The sequence below is a fragment of the Delphinapterus leucas genome, chromosome 3, assembly GCF_059928025.1.
Source record: "Delphinapterus leucas isolate spDelLeu-1000000601 "Yukka" chromosome 3, BTC_Dleu_Yukka2, whole genome shotgun sequence".
In the NCBI taxonomy this organism is placed as follows: Eukaryota; Metazoa; Chordata; class Mammalia; order Artiodactyla; family Monodontidae; genus Delphinapterus; species Delphinapterus leucas.
In genome coordinates, this window is record NC_143131.1 from 41,891,754 (window position 1) to 41,912,137 (window position 20,384).

At 37.9% G+C, this 20,384-nt stretch overlaps 1 protein-coding gene across 1 annotated transcript in view; it reads left to right on the forward strand.

The window, feature by feature from the left end:
* ITGA1 (integrin subunit alpha 1) overlaps positions 1 to 20,384 on the forward strand; it is a 174,910-nt gene that overhangs the window by 106,372 nt on the left and 48,154 nt on the right. The window contains exons 10-13 of the mRNA XM_022597745.3: positions 2,938 to 3,011; positions 3,715 to 3,859; positions 15,953 to 16,095; positions 20,070 to 20,213. Of these exons, the coding sequence (XP_022453453.1) occupies positions 2,938 to 3,011; positions 3,715 to 3,859; positions 15,953 to 16,095; positions 20,070 to 20,213 (506 nt within the window). The remainder of the gene's footprint in view (positions 1 to 2,937; positions 3,012 to 3,714; positions 3,860 to 15,952; positions 16,096 to 20,069; positions 20,214 to 20,384) is intronic.

Consider the following 20,384-nt stretch of genomic DNA (forward strand, 5'->3'; position numbering starts at 1 on the left):
TACAATAGCCACCATGGAACAATGTCCTCTTATATAAATCTGTCCATAGATGGCTGTTTCACATAGCACTGTGTCTGCTGGCAGCTCTCTTTGTAAGGACCTGGCAGTACTGATGTGAGGGCCAGATGAAAACAATGGTCAGTGTAGACACACAAGAACAAAAATGTGCCCATGTGTTTTATTCCTTTTCTGTGACACAGGTTTAGAAAATGGAGACACTAACTCAAGTTTTGTTTTTGTCTTTGTTTTTCATTTTGGGCTTCTGTGGGACAGTTCTTGTATAATAACTTCTTTGTTCATTTATTTTCTCCTATTTTTCTCCTTGTCCATTTTAAAGGTCTTCATGGAATTCTGCCTCAAGACCCATGGCAGTGAAACATTGGTTCACTATATTTGTCTGAGTCATGTTACTTCTTTGTAAATTTTTTCTTTGATTTTTCAACGGCAGCTGGCCATTGGGGATAATGAGTCATGGCATTCCCTCCTCTGCCTTAGGTAGACAATGTCAAGGAACAATGTACTTTGGAACTAGATCTTCCCTGACAAAAAAAAGAAGTCTTCAGAATTTTTATGCCAGGCAAACTGAAAAAGCCTCTTCCTTCACATTCTCTGATAATCTGGAGACTCAGAGAACATGCCTTTTTTTCTCAACCTAGGATGAGAAACCACCAGACGGTTCTGCTCTTCTGCTCTGTCTGAATCCTATTGACTTTGTCCTTGTGAGGACAGGACACACTGAGGACTGTTGTTTTTCATCTTAAACATAGAAATTTACAAGCACCTTCTCAGTCTCCCCTTGGTGTCCATACATTTGTTGCTTACATCTGTGTCTCTATTTCATTTCTAAATCTCATCTTAAGTAAGCAAGCAAATATAACCTAAGACTTGTAGAAATGAATCCTGTAACAGCTATCAGGTAGAGGAGGGATCAATTTGCCTTAAATGACATTTTCAGATTCATTCTAACCTAACTACACCATGAGTTAAAGGTTAGGGTTAGGGTTATACATTGAAGTGCCTACATACCCAAGAAATGTCTCCATATTTAAAAACAAAATCATTTTATGAGGAACTCCACAGATTAAAAATGTCTCCCATATCTTCATTGCTGCACTTTCAGGGCTAACCAAAAGCAGTGTTTTTACTAGCCTATTTCTGACTTTTTTCACAATGACATCCAAAAGGGCTTCAGTTCCTTGTTACTGTGGAAATCTCCATTTCCTATCAACATTTATCTTTAGATGACAACTAGCAGCAATTGTGAAAACCATGCTTGCTGAAGGACAGTGCCACCTAGTGAGGTGAGCGTACCAGCTATTTGCCCATAAAATCAGGAAACTACTGTCTCCCGTTCCCATCAAGCACTGGGAAAAATGCTGAAATTCCTAACCAGAAGCTGCACAGTGGTCAGAGTAGATATCACAACACCCATGAACAAGTCCAGGGAGGAGCTGACATTAAGAAGTTCTGGCATGTACACTGTGCTTTGCCAAGATGCCAATTCAGCAGGCAGAATTTCACAGAGCTTCCTTCTCTCTGTTCTCAGTTGTTCTCTCTGTTCTCAGAACAGCGGCAGGGGAAGGTGCTGGAACTATGTAGGTCTCCACTACTGCATTCTTATAATTGATCTTGCAGAGATAAATGAGAAAGCACCTTACACCATTGTGGGCCTAAAATAAAGGTTCAAATTAAAGTTAAAGTGCATCTCAGTCATTTAAATTAGAGGGCAATTTGTATTGAGATTAAAATGATATAGTTGAATTCTTGATTGATTTCCCCATTTAATCTAGTCCTATAAAAAGGTAATTACTGATGTATTTGTTAACAAATTTATGCAGGTAAATAACTAGTAAATAAGTTTGGTTTCACAAATTTGATTGTTCTCATGCCTCAGTGAAAGAGTAGTTTGACTTTTAAAAAATTATGTGCTATTTTTAACTTATCAGCAAGGCCAAATAAATCAGTAACTCCCTCCTGAAAGCAAATTAATCAACATTCCCTTAATCCCCTTAGGAGGCTTTGGCTTTGGCTTGGTGAATATTCTGAGAGCAGCTCACTCCCATAGAATGCTCTGGATTATTTCTGTGTTTCAGTAAAGAGCTTCAAAATGGGCACAGGATCTTTAAAAAAAAAAGCGTGTTTGAACGGCATGTGACCTGGAGCCCTGTCAGAAAGTCCCCTCCTGATCTGTGAGTGACACCCACAGCCAGAAATCAGAGCAAATACCAACCCAAGAATCCCTAAACCCTTTATCACACAATGGAATTCTGAGATTGACATAGGGCAGGAAATGCAAGTGAGGCTGGTAGAATCAAGAAACCTCTTTAGGGCTTCCCTGGTGGTGCAGTGGTTGAGAGTCCGCCTGCCGATGCGGGGACGCGGGTTCGTGCCGGGAGGATCCCACGCCGTGGAGCGTCTGGGCCCATGAGCCATGGCTGCTGGGCCTGCGTGTCCCGAGCCTGTCCTCTGCAACAGGAGAGGCCACAGGGGTGAGAGGCCCTCGTACCGCAAAAACAAAAAAAAAGAAACCTCTTTAAATATGTGAATCAAATGTTATTATCCCTGTGACATATCAGGTAAGTTTAGCCTAATCTCAGGAGGATTCCCAGGGCATGAGGGTGAGACACAGAGCTTTCAGCCACGTTGATCCAAAGCTCCATAGGATCTGTAAGAGTGCTAGAGTATAAGAACAGAAGGATTAATTCAACTCCTCCAGCCAGGATGGGGAAACTAAGTCAGGAATGTGAGACACAGCCCTTCTGCTAACCCTCTCTGTCCTCCACCCAGCCCTACCTAGGAATTTTGAGTTTGAGAAATGTGTGGCTGAAAATGCCCTAAAGATGCTAGAAGTTCTGGTTGGTCAAGACCACAGACTTGTACTAGGTCTCTTCTTCTGCAAATCAGCAGTGTGCTAAAGGCAATTCTCCTCTGTTACAGCTACAGCTGACCAGTCGGCAGCTTCTTTTGAAATGGAAATGTCTCAGACCGGCTTCAGTGCTCATTATTCACAGGTACATTGACCACTTGGTAGAAAACTTTTTTTTTTTTTTGAGGTTTCCTTTCCCAAAGTCAACACCCAGACATCAGCATTACAGGAGCAACTTGCAGCTCATGGCATGAGCAGTTATTCAGACCATGTTGTTTCTAATCCAAATAGGAAACAGCATTTCACAGGCTTCTTATTAGGAAAGCATGTTATCATACACAGCTCACTACATTGTACTAATAATTGTGAATCAGACAGTTTGAGGTCTGCCTTCTATAATTATACATCTAGCTAAATAAAATATTTAACATATTTGCTAAAGATATGGAATGTATCTTTTTCTTGGTGTCAAGGTATTCAAGGGTCTTGCTAGAATTCCATGTTCAAGACCCAGGCTTCTTAGCAGTCATAAAGCAGAAAGGCAAGATTAGAAAACATATCCTTTGTAGCTGATGGAAGAAATGGTACCATGGTCCCTGCACAAGAATATTGACATTTCAGTGTGTAATTGTACTGTATGACCTAGGGTAATTTACTTATTCTGCCTCAGTTTCTTCTGTAAAAGAAGTGGTAATAATGGCATCTAGCCCAATGGATTATTGTGACGATTTTATGATTTAATATATGTAAAGCACTTTGAACAGTACTTAACATATTGTTAATGCTATGTAAGTGTTTGCTCTTACTATTTTTGTTAAATATCATTGTTTTCTCTATTTGGATATAAGGACTGGGTCATGCTTGGAGCAGTAGGAGCCTATGATTGGAATGGAACAGTCGTCATGCAGAAGGCTAATCAAATCCTAATTCCCCAAAACACGACCTTTAATGTTGAGTCTACCAAAAAGAATGAACCTCTTGCTTCTTATTTAGGTAAAGTTTGTATGTAATTGAGAGAAAGTTTGTTTTTTGTTTTTTTAATTTTTGTGTTTTTTATTTTTAGTATTATTTGCTTATATTTATATAGGCGTATTTTGTAAGAGAGATCACGTCTAAGAGTTAGATATTTTAGATGTTAGAGACCCATGATGGCCTCTGAGTAGCCTTAGCAAAAATAACAGAACGTGGAGGAGCCTTTCTCAGAAGGGCTGCCTACACGGGAAGTGATTTGGGCTGAAACACACATTTTTTGAGGTCTCTCTGTGTCTGGTATTCGTGTTAATGTCAAGAAGTGCTTCAGACCCAGTGGACAGGAAACAAAGGTAGAAAAAGAAAACTTGACTCGGCCTATCCTGAAGATCAGACTCCCATATTCTCTTAAATATCCTCTATCATTAGTTTCTCTCTATGGGTCCTAATTTTGGAAAGTAAACTTTTAACTTGTTTTGTCATATGACTTCTTTAATACCTCTGTTCACAATCAGATACATATTGAAGTGAAACCCAGTAATGTAACGATTTTCCAAAGACTTGCCTAGAACGAGGAGGTGTGTGGCTGGTGTCACTTTATTCTGAATCTGTGTCAGGCTGGGAGCTGCCTGGGGGATAGCTGGGGACTCTTCTGTCACTGGTCGAGCTCAGTAAACACTTGGGAGGGACTAGGATGGAAAGGACCCTGAGGGTATGGTTTCTCAGCTCTCTCTCTTCACTCAACAAATATTTTGGGAGCATCTCTCTTGCCCCAGGCATTGTTCTTGGTGCTGGGAATACAGTGGTAAAGAAAACAAATACGTGCTGTGTTCATATTTTAGCATATTAGCAGTCCTGTCTGGGATCTTTATGTCCTGGAAGTCTTTTTCTCTCTCTATCCCAGTTTCTTTCTATTTTATAGGAAGGTGGCAGGTCTTTACTGGCACAGCCATACATCTTATTCAAGGGCACGTATTAAAGCTGTAGAGGCAACAGGATTTAAGAAGAATAAAGAGTCTAAGCAGTTTCGATAATTAAAAATATAGTGGTAAGCAGCAGGTATAATGGGAGTGCTAAACCCCCATAAGACATGTTAAACTGCGCTAATGGAAGTCTAGTCTATTTCTCATAAAAGTCCTATTTCATTCTGCCCTAGTCGGAGAGCAGCTAAAGTATTCTAAGCATTGTCCTAAGCATCACACATTACAAAAGAAAATGCCAAACTAGAATTGCCGGTAAAAAACTATCTGAAGGATACAGATCTAAAAACAATCCCCATCTACACATCCCTCTCCCCACCAAACCTGAAAAAACTGGTGGTTAGAAAACAAAGTATACACTGCATGTCTTTTAAATATTTGGAGGATTGTGATATAAAATAAAGGGGTTGGCGTTAAAATTCATATTGAGTTTTACAATTAAAAGAGATCTTAGAAAGCGAATGGTACACATCTAATTTGCCAAATTAAGAAATTGAGGAGTAGAAATATTATGTCGCCGCTAACCGTGGCAAATCTGAAAGTAGAATCTAAGTTTTTTGATTCTTATTCCAGTGTTCATTTCGCCATGTTGAAATGCCTGATTCTGGGTTGATCAAGGAAGCACTTATAAATAATGAGTACCTTCAGTGTGCCAAACATTCAGTTATAAATTGAGGATAACAAGATAAATAAGGGATATTTATCCTGTATTGATGAAGCTTACCTTTCTGGATAAGAGACAATAACAGAACCAACCAAATCCTGTCAGTATGATATGAGCTGTGACACAGAATACCTAAAAAAGAGGAAAGGAGGTTAGGTTAAATAATTTCTTTTTTTTATTTTTCTTTTTTTATTTTTTTATACAGCAGGTTCTTATTAGTTATCCATTTTATACATATTAGTGTATATATGTCAGTCCCAATATCCCAATTCATCACACCACCCCCCTCCCCCGCCAGCCACTTTCTCCCATTGGTGTCCATACATTTGTTCTCTACATCTGTGTCTCCATTTCTGCCCTGCAAACCGGTTCATCTGTACCATTTTTCTAGGTTTCACATATATGCGTTAATATACGATATTTGTTTTTCTCTTTCTGACTTACTTCACTCTGTATGACAGTCTCTAGATCCATCCATGTCTCTACAAATAACCCAGTTTTGTTCCTTATTATGGCTGAGTAATATTCCATTGTATATATATACCACATCTTCTTTATCCATTCGTCTGTTGATGGGCATTTAGGTTGCTTCCATGACCTGGCTTAAAATAGTGCTGCAACGAACATTGGGGTGCATGTGTCTTTTTGAATTATGGTTTTCTCTAGGTACATGCCCAGTAGTGGGATTGCTGGGTCATATGGTAATTCTATTTTTAGTTTTTTAAGGAACCTCCATACTGTCCTCCATAGTGGCTGTATCAATTTACATTCTCACCAACAGTGCAAGAGGGTTCCCCTTTCTCCACACCCTCTCCAGCATTTGTTGTTTGTAGATTTTCTGATGATGCCCATTCTAACTGGTATGAGGTGATACCTCATTGTAGCTTTGATTTGCATTTCTCTAATAATTAGTGATGTTGAGCAGCTTTTCCTGTGCTTCTTGCCCATCTGTATGTCTTCTTTGGAGAAATGTCTATTTAGGTCTCCTGCCCGTTTTTGAATTGGGTTGTTTGTTTTTTTAATATTGAGCTGCATAAGCTGTTTATATATTTTGGAGATTAATCCTTTGTCCGTTGATTCGTTTGCAAATATTTTCTCCCATTCTGAGGGTTGTCTTTTCATCTTGATTGTAGTTTCCTTTGCTTTGCAAAAACTTTTAAGTTTCATTAGGTCCCATTTGGTTTTTTTTTTTTTGCTTTTCTTTCCATTACTCTAAGAGGTGGATCAAAACAAATCTTGCTGTGATTTATGTCAAAGAGCGTTCTCCCTATGTTTTCCTCTAAGAGTTTTATAGTGTCCAGTCTTACATTTAGGCCTCTAATCCATTTTGAGTTTATTTTTGTATATGGTGTTAGAGAGTGTTCTAATTTCATTCTTTTACATGTAGCTGTCCAGTTTTCCCAGCACCACTTATTGAAGACACTGTCTTTTATCTATCTATTGTATATCCTTGCCTCCTTTGTCATAGATTAGTTGATCATAGGTGCGTGGGCTTATCTCTGGGCTTTGTATCCTGTTCCATTGATCTATATTTCTGTTTTTGTGCCAGTAGCATATTGTCTTGATTACTGTAGCTTTGTAGTATAGTCTGAAGTCTGGGAGTCTGATTCCTCCAGCTCCGTTTTTTTCCCTCAAGACTGCTTTGGCTATTCGAGGTCTTTTGTATCTCCACACAAATTTTAAGGTTTTTTGTTCTCGTTCTGTAAAAACTGCCATTGGTAATTTGATGGGGATTGCATTGAATCTGTAGATTGCTTTGGGTAGTAGAGTCATTTTCACAATATTGATTCTTCCAATCCAAGAACTTGGTATATCTCTCCACCTGTTTGTATTATCTTTAATTTCTTTCATCAGTGTCTTATAGTTTTCTGCATACAAGTCTTTTGCCTCCTTAGGTAGGTTTGTTCCTAGGTATTTTATTCTTTTTGTTGCAGTGGTAAATGGAAGTGTTTTCTGAATTTCTCTTCCAGATTTTTCATCATTAGTGTATAGGAATGCAAGAGATTTCTGTGCATTAATTTTGTATCCTGCAACTGTACCAAATTCATTGATTAGCTCTCATAGTTTTCTGGTGGCATCTTTAGCATTCTCTATGTATACTATCATGTCATCTGCAAATAGTGACAGTTTTACTTCTTCTTTTCCAGTTTGTATTCCTTTTATTTCTTTTTCTTCTCTGATTGCTGTGGCTAGGACTTCCAAAACTATGTTGAATAATAGTGGTGAGAGTGGACATCCTTGTCTTGTTCCTGATCTTAGAGGAAATGGTTTCAGTTTTTCACCATTGAGAATGATGTTTGCTGTAGGTTTGTCATATATGGCCTTTATTATGTTGAGGTAGGTTCCCTCTATGCCTACTTTCTGCAGAGTTTTTATCATAAATGGGTGTTGAATTTTGTCAAAAGCTTTTTCTGCATTTATTGAGATGATCATATGGTTTTTCTTCTTCAATTTGTTAATATGGTGTGTCACATTGATTGATTTCCGTATATTGAAGAATCCTTGCATCCCTGGGATAAATCCAACTTGATCATGTTGTATGATCCTTTTAATGTGTTGTTGGATTCTGTTTGCTAGTATCTTGTTGAGGATTTTTGCATCTATATTCATCAGTGATATTGGCCTGTAATTTTCTTTTTTTGTAGTATCTTTGTCTGGTTTTGGTATCAGGGTGATGGTGGCCTCATAGAATGAGTTTGGAAGTGTTCCTTCCTCTGCAATTTTTTGGAAGAGTTTGAGAAGCATGGCTCTTAGCTCTTCTCTAAATGTTTGATAGAATTCACCTGTGAAGCCATCTGGTCCTGGACTTTTGTTTGTTGGAAGATTTTTAATCACAGTTTCAGTTTCATTACTTGTGATTGGTCTCTTCATATTTTCTCTTTCTTCCTGGTTCAGTCTTGGAAGGTTATACCTTTCTAAGAATTTGTCCATTTTTTCCAGGTTGTCCATTTTATTGGCATAGAGTTGCTTGTAGTAGTCTCTTAGGATGCTTTATTCCTGTGGTGTCTGTTGTAATGTCTTCTTTTTCATTTCTAATTTCATTGATTTGAGTCCTCTCCCTCTTTTTCTTGATGAGTCTGGCTAATGGTTTATCCATTTTGTTTATCTTCTCAAAGAACCAGCTTTTAGTTTTATTGATCTTTGCTATTGTTTTCTTTGTTTCTGTTTCATTTATTTCTGCTCTGATCTTTATGATTTCTTTCCTTCTACTAACTTTGGGTTTTGTTTATACTTCTTTCTCTAGTTCCTTTAGGTGTAAGGTTACATTGCTTATTCGAGATTTTTCTTGTTTCTTGAGGTAGGCTTGTATTGCTATAAACTTCCCTCTTAGAACTGCTTTTGCTGCATCTCATAGGTTTTGGATCGTCGTGTTTTCATCGTCATTTGTCTCTAGGTATTTTCTGATTTCCTCTTTGATTTCTTCAGTGATCTCTTGGTTATTTAGTAACGTATTGCTTAGCCTCCATGTGTTTGTGTTTTTTATGTATTTTTCCCTGTAATTGATTTCTAATCTCATAGCCTTGTGGTCAGAAAAGATACTTGATATGATTTCAATTTTCTTAAATTTACTGAGGCTTAATTTGTGACCCAAGATATGATCTACCCTGGAGAATGTTCTGTACGCACTTGAGAAGAAAGTGTGATCTGCTGTTTTTGGATGGAATGTCCTATAAATATCAATTAAATCTGTCTGGTCTATTGTGTCATTTAAAGCTTCTGTTTCCTTGTTTATTTTCATTTTGGATGATCTGTCCATTGGTGTAAGTGAGATGTTAAAGTCCCCCACTATTATTTTGTTACTGTCGATTTCCTCTTTTATAGCTGTTAACAGTTGCCTTATGTATTGAGGTGCTCCTATGTTGGGTGCATATATATTTATAATTGTTCTATCTTATTCTGGGTTTGATCCCTTGATCATTATGTAGTGTCCTTCCTTGTCTCTTGTAACATTCTTTTTTTTAAAGTCTATTTTATCTGATATGAGTATTGCTACTCCAGCTTTCTTTTGATTTCCATTTGCATGGAATATCTTTCTCCATCTCCTCACTTTCAATCTGTATGTGTCCCTAGGTCTGACGTAAGTCTCTTATAGACAGCATATATATGGGTCTTGTTTTTGTATCCATTCAGCGAGCCTGTGTCTTTTGGTTGGAGCATTTAACCCATTTACATTGAAGGTAATTATCAATATGTATGTTCCTATTACCATTTTCTTAGTTGTTATGGGTTTGTTTTTGTAGGTCCTTTTCTTCTCTTGTGTTTCCCACTTAGAGAAGTTCCTTTAGCATTTGTTGTAGAGCTGGTTTGGTGGTGCTGAATTCTCTTAGCTTTTGCTTGTCTGCAAAGCTTTTGATTTCTCCATCGAATCTGAATGAGATCCTTGCCGGGTAGAGTAATCTTGGTTGTAGGTTCTTCCCTTTCATCACTTTAAATATGTCATGCCACTCCCTTCTGGCTTCTAGAGTTGCTCCTGAGAAATCAGCTGTTAACCTTATGGGAGTTCCCTTGTATGTTAATTGTCATTTTTCCCTTGTTGCTTTCAATAATTTTTCTTTGTCTTTAATTTTTGCCAACTTGATTACTATGTGTCTCGGCATGTTTCTCCTTGGGTTTATCCTTCCTGGGACTCTCTGCCCTTCCTGGACTTGGGTGGCTATTTCCTTTCCCATGTTAGGGAAGTTTTCAACTATATTCTCTTGAAATATTTTCTCAGGTCCTTTCTCTCTCTCTTCTCCTTCTGAGACCCCTATGATGTGAATGTTGTTGCATCTAATGTTGTCCCAGAAGTCTCTTAGGCTGTCTTCATTTCTTTTCATTCTTTTTTCTTTATTCTGTTCCACAGCAGTGAATTCCACCATTCTGTCTTCCAGGTCACTTATCCGTTCTTCTGCCTTAGTTATTCTGCTATTGATTCCTTCTAGTGTATTTTTCATTTCAGTTATTGTATTGTTCATCTCTGTTTTTTTGTTATTTAATTCTTCTAGGTCTTTGTTAACCATTTCTTGCGTCTTCTTGATCTTTGCCTCCATTCTTTTTCCGAGGTCCTGGATCATCTTCCCTATCGTTAATCTGAATTCTTTTTCTGGAGGGTTGCCTATCTCCACTGCATTTAGTTGTTTTTCTGGGGTTTTACCTTGTTCCTTCATTTGGTACATAGCCCTCTGCCTTTTCATCTTGTCTGTCTTTCTGTGAATATGGTTTTTTTTCCACAGGCTGCAGGATTGTAGTTCTTCTTGCTTCTGCTGTGTGCCCTCTGGTGGATGAGGCTATCTAAGAGGCTTGTGCAAGTTTCCTGATGGGAGGGACTGGTGGTGGGTAGAGCTGGCTGTTGCACTCATGGGCAGAGCTCAGTAGAACTTTAATCTGCTTGTCTGCTGATGGGTGAGGCTGGGTTCCCTCCCTGTTGGTTGTTTGGCCTGATGTGACCCAACACTTGAGCCTACCAGGGCTCTTTGGTGGGGCTAATGGCGGACTCTGGAAGGGCTCACATCAAGGAGTACTTCCCAGAACTTCTGCTGCCAGTGTCCTTGTCCCCACGGTGAGCCACAGCCACCCTCACCTGTGCAGGAGACCCTCCAACACTAGAAGGTAGGTCTGGTTCAGTCTCCTATGGGGTTACTGCTCCTTCCCCTGGGTCCCGATATGCACACTTTTTTGTGTGTGCCCTCCAAGAGTGGAGTCTCTGTTTTCCCCAGTCCTGCCGAAGTCCTGCAGTCAAATCCCACTAGCCTTCAAAGTCTGATTCTCTAGGAATTCCTCCTCCCATTGCTGGACCCCCAAGTTGGGAAGCCTGACATGGGGCTCAAGGCCTTCACTCCAGTAGGTGGACTTCTGTGGTATAAGTGATCTCCAGTTTGTGAATCACCCACCCAGCAGTTATGGGATTTGATTTTATTGTGATTGCACCCCTCCCACCATCTCATTGTGGCTTCTCCTTTGTCTTTGGATGTGGGGTATATTTTTTGGTGAGTTCCAGTGTCTTCCTGTCAATGATTGTTCAGCAGTTAGATGTGATTCTGGTGCTCTCATAAGAGGGATTTAGAGCACGTCCTTTTACTCCTCCATCTTGAACCAATCTCAGGTTAAATAATTTCTGAAGGTTCTTCATGTTCTAAGATTCTATGAGACTGTTCTATGTGAAATACCTTGAAATCAAGAACCAGTTTAACCGGCGGTTTCTTTCCACCCTAGATAGAAGAATCTGAGAACATTTGTCCTCATATGTAACAGTGGCATATAAAGTAATATAACTTTTTAGGGAAGTCGTTTGACAGTGTGTATCCAGAGCCATAAAAATGTTTACACCACCTTGACCTCGAAATTTCATTTCTGAGGATCTAACCTAAAGAAAAAATCCAATTATTTAAGAATGCCAAGGGAACAGTTGTTTTCATAGTATTTTATTGAGGTAAATGGCATATCCTTAATGTTCAAAAATAAGGGAATAGTTAAGTAAGTGGTAAATAGTAAATCCACTTAATGGAACATCATGAACCCATAAAAATAAAAATTATAAAGCTGCTGATCCCATCATACTTGAAGTGACTTGAAGTGGTTATGGCACTGTGTATACAGTCAGACAGTACAGAGATACTCTTAGATCATAGAATCTTGAGTTTGTTTTCTGACTCTGCCCCTGGTTATGACTTTAGACAAATTGCCTTATTCCTCAAAACCTCAATTTGCTTATTTATTAAAAAATATATATAAAATTTGGGTTGTTATGAAAATGAGATTAAATAATACCTGTAAGGTGCTTAGTGTTGTGCTTGACAGACAGCTGACCCTCAGTAGGTATTGTCTATTGTTGTATATTATGTAATATTGTATAGAAAACATTCCTCTTATTATTAGTATTATGATAGGCAGAACAATGCCCTAAAGATGTCCATGTCCTAATCCCAAGATCCAGATCTTATATGGCAAAAGGGACATTGCAGATGTGATTAAGTTAAAGATCTTGACATGAGGAGATTATCCTGAGATACCTGGCTGGGCCCAATCTCATCACATGGATTTTTAAAATCAGAGAAGCTTTCCTGGATGTGGACAGAGGATGATAGAACTATAGAAAAATGGTCAGAGATATGCAATATTGGCTTTTAAGATGGAGAAGGGGGGCCACAGCTAAGGAATGTGGGTGGTCTCTAGAAACCACAGTGGGCAAGGAAATGGATTCTCCTCTACAGCATCCAGAAGGAACCCAGCCCTGCCAACACTGTGATTTTAGCCCAGGGAGACCTAGGTCTGATTTCTAACTTTAAAAGGTAATATATTTGTAATGTGTTACCATCAAGTTTATGGTAATTTGTTACAACAGCAATAGAAAACTAATACAGGTGTATTATATACCTACTAAGAGTAGCTGACATTAATACTACTACTAATTAGTATTGAATAGTTAGAACATTAAAGACATTGCCCACAAAGACATTGAAGTCCACAAAGATGTGAGCGACATTGTCACTTCTCTAAGGAAGTTCACACACTTTAACACGATATTTAATAATATATTAAATAATAATGTTATTTTATAAATAGCACTATAGTAATTTTGGTATTCTGAGTGATTATCATTGAATTCCTTAAAAACAAATAAACTTAAAGAACCCTAAATCTGTTATTCTCAAAAACCTTGGGTTAATGATTTGCTTAGAGCAGACTTAGAGAATTCAAGACTGAAAGATACTGCTGTAAGCAAAAAAAGTTAAGACAACCTTCATTTCTGACCACAGTATTTATAATACATGACTCCTGTTTGCCCAGAAAAGGAAATTTGGGGGTATGTTGTCTACAGTCTGCTCAGATGATGTGTTTTTTTGGTTTGTTTCAGAAATCCTTTCATTATCTTAGTCACAGGTTGGTGCTTTAGACATTTTGCCAACATAAAGTCTGTTATATGTAAGATTTCGTCCAAAATAGAAAAGCACTCAGAAAGAGGTCAGGGGAGAAAAATAGCTTTTTTTCCCCCAAATATTATTCTAAATCTAAAATTAAGCTTTCAAAATGTTTCCTTGTATAGGTTACACATTAAGAAGAGTTTGAATGTGTTCTCCCAATCCATGTGGATTGAAAGTTGTTAGACTATGGAAATTCTTACTGAAGAAGAAAAGTGAGAGGTAGACAGTTTATTAAAAAATCCCATAGTAACCAATAATAATCAGAAAGAAGCAGGAACTGAAGCTGTGCAACCTCCCTCAGGATGGAATCATCCACCTGTCTTTCTATAGCCCAGTAACTGCCCTTTGCCAACATGCACTCGGCAAGTGGGTTTGCTGGTGAGAATACAGTCGAGATCCTGTTCCCTACCTCCCCCACCCACAGTTTGCTGATTTCTAATCACGCTAGACTGATTCACGAGGAAAAGTAAAGATGTGAGGCCAATTCATGACATCAAGTCAGATCCTACCTGCTTCCCCTTACCTCACCAGATCCTAGCACTTTTCCCAAGGAGTGGATCGTGAGAGCTGACAGGATTTACTCTTTATAAATCTACACACAGAACCATGCCATCAATTTTCCTTTCTCTTCAATCATGTGCCTTTCCTTTTCAGAAAGTGATATTAAGCTTTTAAATCTTTATAATGATTATCCTTCTATTACGACTAGACTTTACTGGGCCCTTGTTCTCACTTTCTCTTTATTGTCTTTAGATGCCTGAGCTTCAACCAGGACTACCTGACTGGTTGTTATTGTCACTGTGAAGATTTCAGCTAACGGTTTAGTAATCAATTGCGCATCATCAAAGTCAAGTAGATAATCACACAACTCCAAGCCTCAGACATAATTTTCAACTTATTTTTTAAAGGTTCTTTTATCAGTTTGCATTCATAGCTCTGAAAATTGCAAAAAAAAAATCGCTGTGTACTCTCACCCCACTCACCCCACTCTCTTCTTAATATTTCTAATAGAGCTGCATGAAATACAACCTTTGTTTTGCACAGTCTTCTTTTCCATTTTATTTATGTATAAACATGACCCTAAAGTTTTTATTTTTTAAGCAATACTGTGGTTAGTAACATAAAAATATAACACATTACACATTAGAAAAAGAATATTTTACAGTCTCTATTATGTATAGTAAATTTTTAAAAAAGCTCTAAGTTGAAAAATGAAAATGTGAGAAAAATATTCATGAAGGGGAATATGGCTGAGGAATTGTGTTCCTTTAGGACTTGTAAGAATAAACATATTTCAGTACAAAACTGCTGTTCCTCTTAAAGTTTTGAAAGAAAGTGGAACTATTATCTTATGGTAAAATACTTGGTAAGTAAGTTATCAATATAATCTTTTTCTCAGTAAAAAATGCTATTCTGTGGCATTTGGAAAAATAATCTGCCTTCTACTCCAATTGATGGATAGTTCTGGTTATTAGAACATTTCTTCCTTCTGTAGAGTTGAAATCTCCACGTGGTAATTTTTATCTATTGATTTAGCTCTGTTCTCTAGAGATACAAAGAATAAATCTAATTCTTCACTCAAAAATTAATAATAATCTGCTTTAAAGACACAGTTTAAAATTGTAAAGGTCATGAAGGCCCAATTTAAAAAGAGGAATAGTTGTGAAAAACTGTTCAAGATCACTTTTAATCAAACAAATGAAAATTTAAATCACAGCAAGGTGATATTGTTTAACATTTATTACAGCATCCACAATTTTAAATAAAAGTAATGTACCTAATGTTTGTAAGAATTTGGTTAAACTACTCTCTCCAGTGGCTGTTCATGGAATGAATTAGTACAAATATTCTGGAAACAATTTGTCAGAGATTATAAGAACCATTAAAAATTTGCTCCAGTAATCTATTCCTTGAAATTTGTCATCAAAAAAAATCCAAAAGAAAGAAAAAAATTAAATACTCAAAGATGTCTTTGCAGGCTTAAGTGTAATGCCAAAAAATTTAAAAACCACCTAAATTCCACCATTCCAACGGGGAATGGTCCTATGGTATAAACACAAGGCATTTATACCTTAACTGAGAAGGAAGCTTCAACCATTTAAAATTACAATTAAAAACCTAGGCAGCAATACAGAAAACGTTTACATTTACTATGATTACAACTGTATAAAGTTATGGATTTCTATAGCGCAGACACATGCATCCAAATGAAATACAATTGATTTATTTCAAAGGGGTAAATTGAGATTGCGAGAGTTTTGTATGTGTGTGTGTGTGTTTTCTTTTCCTGTCAATGTTATATCATTTGTGCTTTTAAACAATGAAAAACTGAGGTTTGGGGAAAAATACCTTTTCAGAATGAAGCAGTTGTGGTAGATAATTAGGGAGCACACTAAAAGCTTCTACCTAAACAAACTTTCCTGCATTAAAGTATATATATTTATTTTCAAAAAAAGAGAAGTCCATATAAACATATAACAATGATTCTCCCAACCGTTTAAAATGGATCTTAATTTATTCCATGCAAGCTCCAAGGGGGCAGTGAGTATATCTAGCGTCTGTCTTTCATTAGGTTACACAGTAAACTCTGCCACTGTTTCTGGAGATGTGCTCTACATTGCCGGACAGCCACGGTACAATCATACAGGCCAGGTGGTCATCTACAGGATGGAGGATGGAGACATCAGGATTCTCCAGACACTCCATGGAGAACAGGTGAACTTCAAAATCATTGTTTTAAGTTAATCCATTCACACTCTATCTATGTAAATTAAACTGTCTGTTGTCCTAAACTTTTTAAAAAACAGTACCCCCATATTCAACATGCACTGTGAACAGGGCCCCATGTTAAGTTCCTCGGAGGAATCTAAACTGTCTCTGTCTTTGGCATCAGTAATATTTCAGCTGGATGGAGGTAGGTGTAGGATGTGTAGATAATGATGTAGATACAGATGTACAAACATATACACAAGCAAAGAAATCTAAAACATTAATAAGCATGAAAGTGCCAGGGCCACAGACAGTAAATTCAGAACATAGAAAGATTCTTTTAAGCTAGGATGGCACAGAAAGTCTTAATAAGAGATAAAATGTGGGCTAGTCTAGAAGAAAGACAGAATGCAGATAGGTAGAAAGCACAGTGAAAGAGCCAGTGGGGCCCAACTGTGTGAGGTTTTGAATGGTAGACTAAGGAATTTGGATTTCCCCTGGAGGTGATGGGAAATAATTTGTAATGTGTAAAGTCAGAGAATTCTCATTAGATAATATTGAATATTAAAAGTCGTTTAAGAAATTATATATGCAATATGCAAACATAAGTATATATAAGTCTTTTTTAAACTGCAAGAAACATCTGTGCTGTTGTCGGTTATTATTAAATGGTGATAATTTGGGTAATTTTTATTCCTTTCTTCATAGTTTTCTGCATTTTCCAGGTATTCTAGAATGAGATTTTATTCTACATTCCTCATAGGATGGGGGCGTTCTTGGGCTTCACTAAACATTCCAACTCACTAGACTAACCCCCCGACACACACTCACACAAACTACTCAGAAGGGCAGGGCAGCACCGGCCTCCCTCCCCTGTAGGAGCCCTGGAAGCAGCCCAGCACAACAGCGCAGCTGAGGTGCCAAGAGACAGACACTTAAAGCAGGTGCAGGAGCTGCCCTGGCTTTAAAGCCCTGCAGGAGCCAACATCTTTTGTAACAGCACCATAGACATAGCTTCCCTGGGTCCTGCTAAAGGCATGCAGTTAGAAGAGTCACTGCAATCTAGGAAGCCCAAAATATGTTATCTCCATCGGGTGTTTATAGTTCCACCCAGCCTAAATGCAATGTTCCAATCAGAGGTTTTTTTCACCACACTCAATGTTGCTAAGTGTTATAGCTGAATATGATGATCATATTTCCAGGGGGACAGAGTTAGAATAAGCCAAAGGTCAGATTCTCTTTTACCAGCTGAGGGGGTGTTATTAGCCCTTTGACAACATTTATAATCAGAAAATGCATAAACAATAAAAAAACAAGGCTTTTGTTGGAGCTGAAGGATGAGGCGAGAAGAACCTGAAATGATAGATCAACAATAAAAATAGAAAAGGAAGGGATGTGGCAGACATAAATAAGGAAGAATTGACAAGATTGTAAAAGAAACCATTTGGGTGACATCTTAGGCCCATTATCACTCTATTGATTGTCTCTAAGACAGGAGGTGTAAAATTTTGTGAAAAAAATTGCTTATGAACACTTGAGGAGAGTATCACGAATAATGTAAATCATGAGTGATTTGAGTTTCAAGCCTGGGAGTCTGGGAGAAAGGGCGCCATGATTAGAATGTCAGCAACTCATAAAAACAAAAATAAACAAATGGGACCTAATGAAACTTAAAAGTTTTTGCAAAGCAAAGGAAACTACAATCAAGATGAAAAGACAACCCTCAGAATGGGAGAAAATATTTGCAAATGAATCAATGGACAAAGGATTAATCTCCAAAATATATAAACAGCTCATGCAGGTCAATATTAAATAAACAAACAACCCAATCCAAAAATGGACAGAAGACCTAAACTGACGTTTCTCCAAAGAAGACATACAGATGGCCAAGAAGCACAGGAAAAGCTACTCAACATCACTAATTATTAGAGAAATGCAAATCAAAACTACAATGAGGTATCACCTCACACCAGTTAGAATGGGCATCATCAGAAAATCTACAAACAACAAATGCTGGAGAGGGTGTGCAGAAAAGGGAACCCTCTTGCACTGCTGGTGAGAATGTAAATTGATACAGCCACTATGGAGGACAGTATGGAGGTTCCTTAAAAAACTAAAAATAGAATTACCATATGACCCCGCAATCCCACTACTGGGCATGTACCCAGAGAAAACCATAATTCAAAAAGACACACGCACCCCAATGTTCATTGCAGCACTATTTATAATAGCGATGTCATGGAAGCAACCCAAATGCCCATCGACAGACAAATGGATAAAGAAGATGTGGTACATATATACAATGGAATATTACTCAGCCATAATAAGGAACAAAATTGGGTTATTTGTAGAGACATGGATGGGTCTAGAGACTGTCATACAGAGTGAAGTAAGTCAGAAAGAGAAAAACAAATATATTAACGCATATATGTGAAACCTAGAAAAATGGTACAGATGAACCGGTTTTCAGGGCAGAAATTGAGACACAGATGTAGAGAACAAACGTATGGACACCAAGGGGGGAAAGCAGAGGTGGGGTGTGTGTGTGCTGGATTGGACGATTGGGATTGACAGGTATACACTGATGTGTATAAAATGGTTGACTAATAAGAACCTGCTGTATAAAAAAATAAATGAAATAAAATTCAGAAAAAAGAAAGAATGTCAGCAACTCAAGCAGTTTAGATATTTTTTAAATGGTATTTGGTTTTAGACATGTTTTCTGTAACAGCGAGCGCAAATCCAAATGGTTGCAGGTGGCAGGGAGGTAAGCAAATAAAAAAGCTGCTGGACAGAAGACAATAGAAAGTGGGAGGCATGGGCTGGGCAGCTTGTGAACCATCTACGGGCTTAGCCCCTACTCAGCTTCAGACGGCTATTGCCATGTGGGAATGAAGACCCAATATTGCCAGATCTTACAACATTTTATTTAACATTTGTAATTAATTCAACCTAAAACAAAGACCTTTGAAACCTTTCATAAGCCTGTGAGAAAAGGACATTCAAAAAAATCAATGTCTAGCAGCTGTCTGGCTATGTGTAGAAATGTAGAACTGGGAGTCTTGAGAAGGAAGATGGAGTGCATTTGCCATTTGAGATAGTGGGAATTGGTAGGGAAGGATTGGTCATCTAAGGGAAGGGAATGGTTGCATGTCTGAAGTCAGGGAAGGCCAAAATCTAGGGAATGGAAGGAGAGAAAGGAGCCAGCAAAATGGAAAGAAAGAATGGTTTGTGATACAGTGGCAGAATCAGAAGAGCAAAAGTAAAGTCATGGAAGATGACAGGAGATTTCAAGGAGAAAATTATACAGCACGTCGAATATCAAACACAGGTCAACATTTGAGAAGGTTATTGCACTTGGATAATGAAGCACAAGTACCCTGGATTTCCCTAAAATTCATCCCTATCATTAAAGAGAAAATACAGTCCCGCTAGAGGATGGTCCCCCAGCAATCCTTTTATATTTCTCTATCTCTCATAGCTGCTGGGACAAGACTTAGCGATTTTGTTGAGTAGACAGTCTTCTAAGACTCTAAGGTGAAATATGTTGCCCCAGTGTTCCGAGATAATTCAGTTCCTCATGGTGTATTTAAACATATACTGAAGCCATTCAGGAATGCCTTCTATTGTTTATTTCATTTATTTCCTTAAAAAATTGTTGTATTATTACTGATCTTTTCTGATTTGTGGAGAAGAGAGGTTAGGGTGAAATACAGAGGAAATCCTTTCTCTTATTCTCAAGCTACAGAATCTATGACAACTGCTCATCCCCCAGGATGGACCTAATATTCATTAGCTTCATGCAAGAGCCAATAAAGAGCTCTCAGGTAGCATCAGTTTCTATATTTCATTTCCTTTGTCATCTGATTCCCAAATACTCTTCTCAATTGGTATAAGTAAGAGAAATGCAGGTTTTTAGTTTCCTTGAGAATTTCTGATGTTCATCAGACTGTTTTGTTCTGTTTTGTCTTGTGTCCTAGATCGGTTCCTACTTTGGAAGTGTTTTGACAACAATTGACATTGATAAAGATTCTAATACTGACATTCTTCTGGTCGGGGCTCCCATGTTCATGGGAACAGAGAAGGAGGAACAAGGAAAAGTGTACATCTATGCTCTGAATCAGGTAATGGTAACTGTAACCTGATAACTTTGGTTGAAATCTGGGAGAATCTTTCTTTCTTAAAATTTCAATTAATAATGTTGTTCTAATTTTTCACTCGCTTCAGCAAAAGGAGCAAAGAAGCTTTCAGGGCCAGCCTACCTCACTTAACTCCTCAGTCTCTAAACGAACATT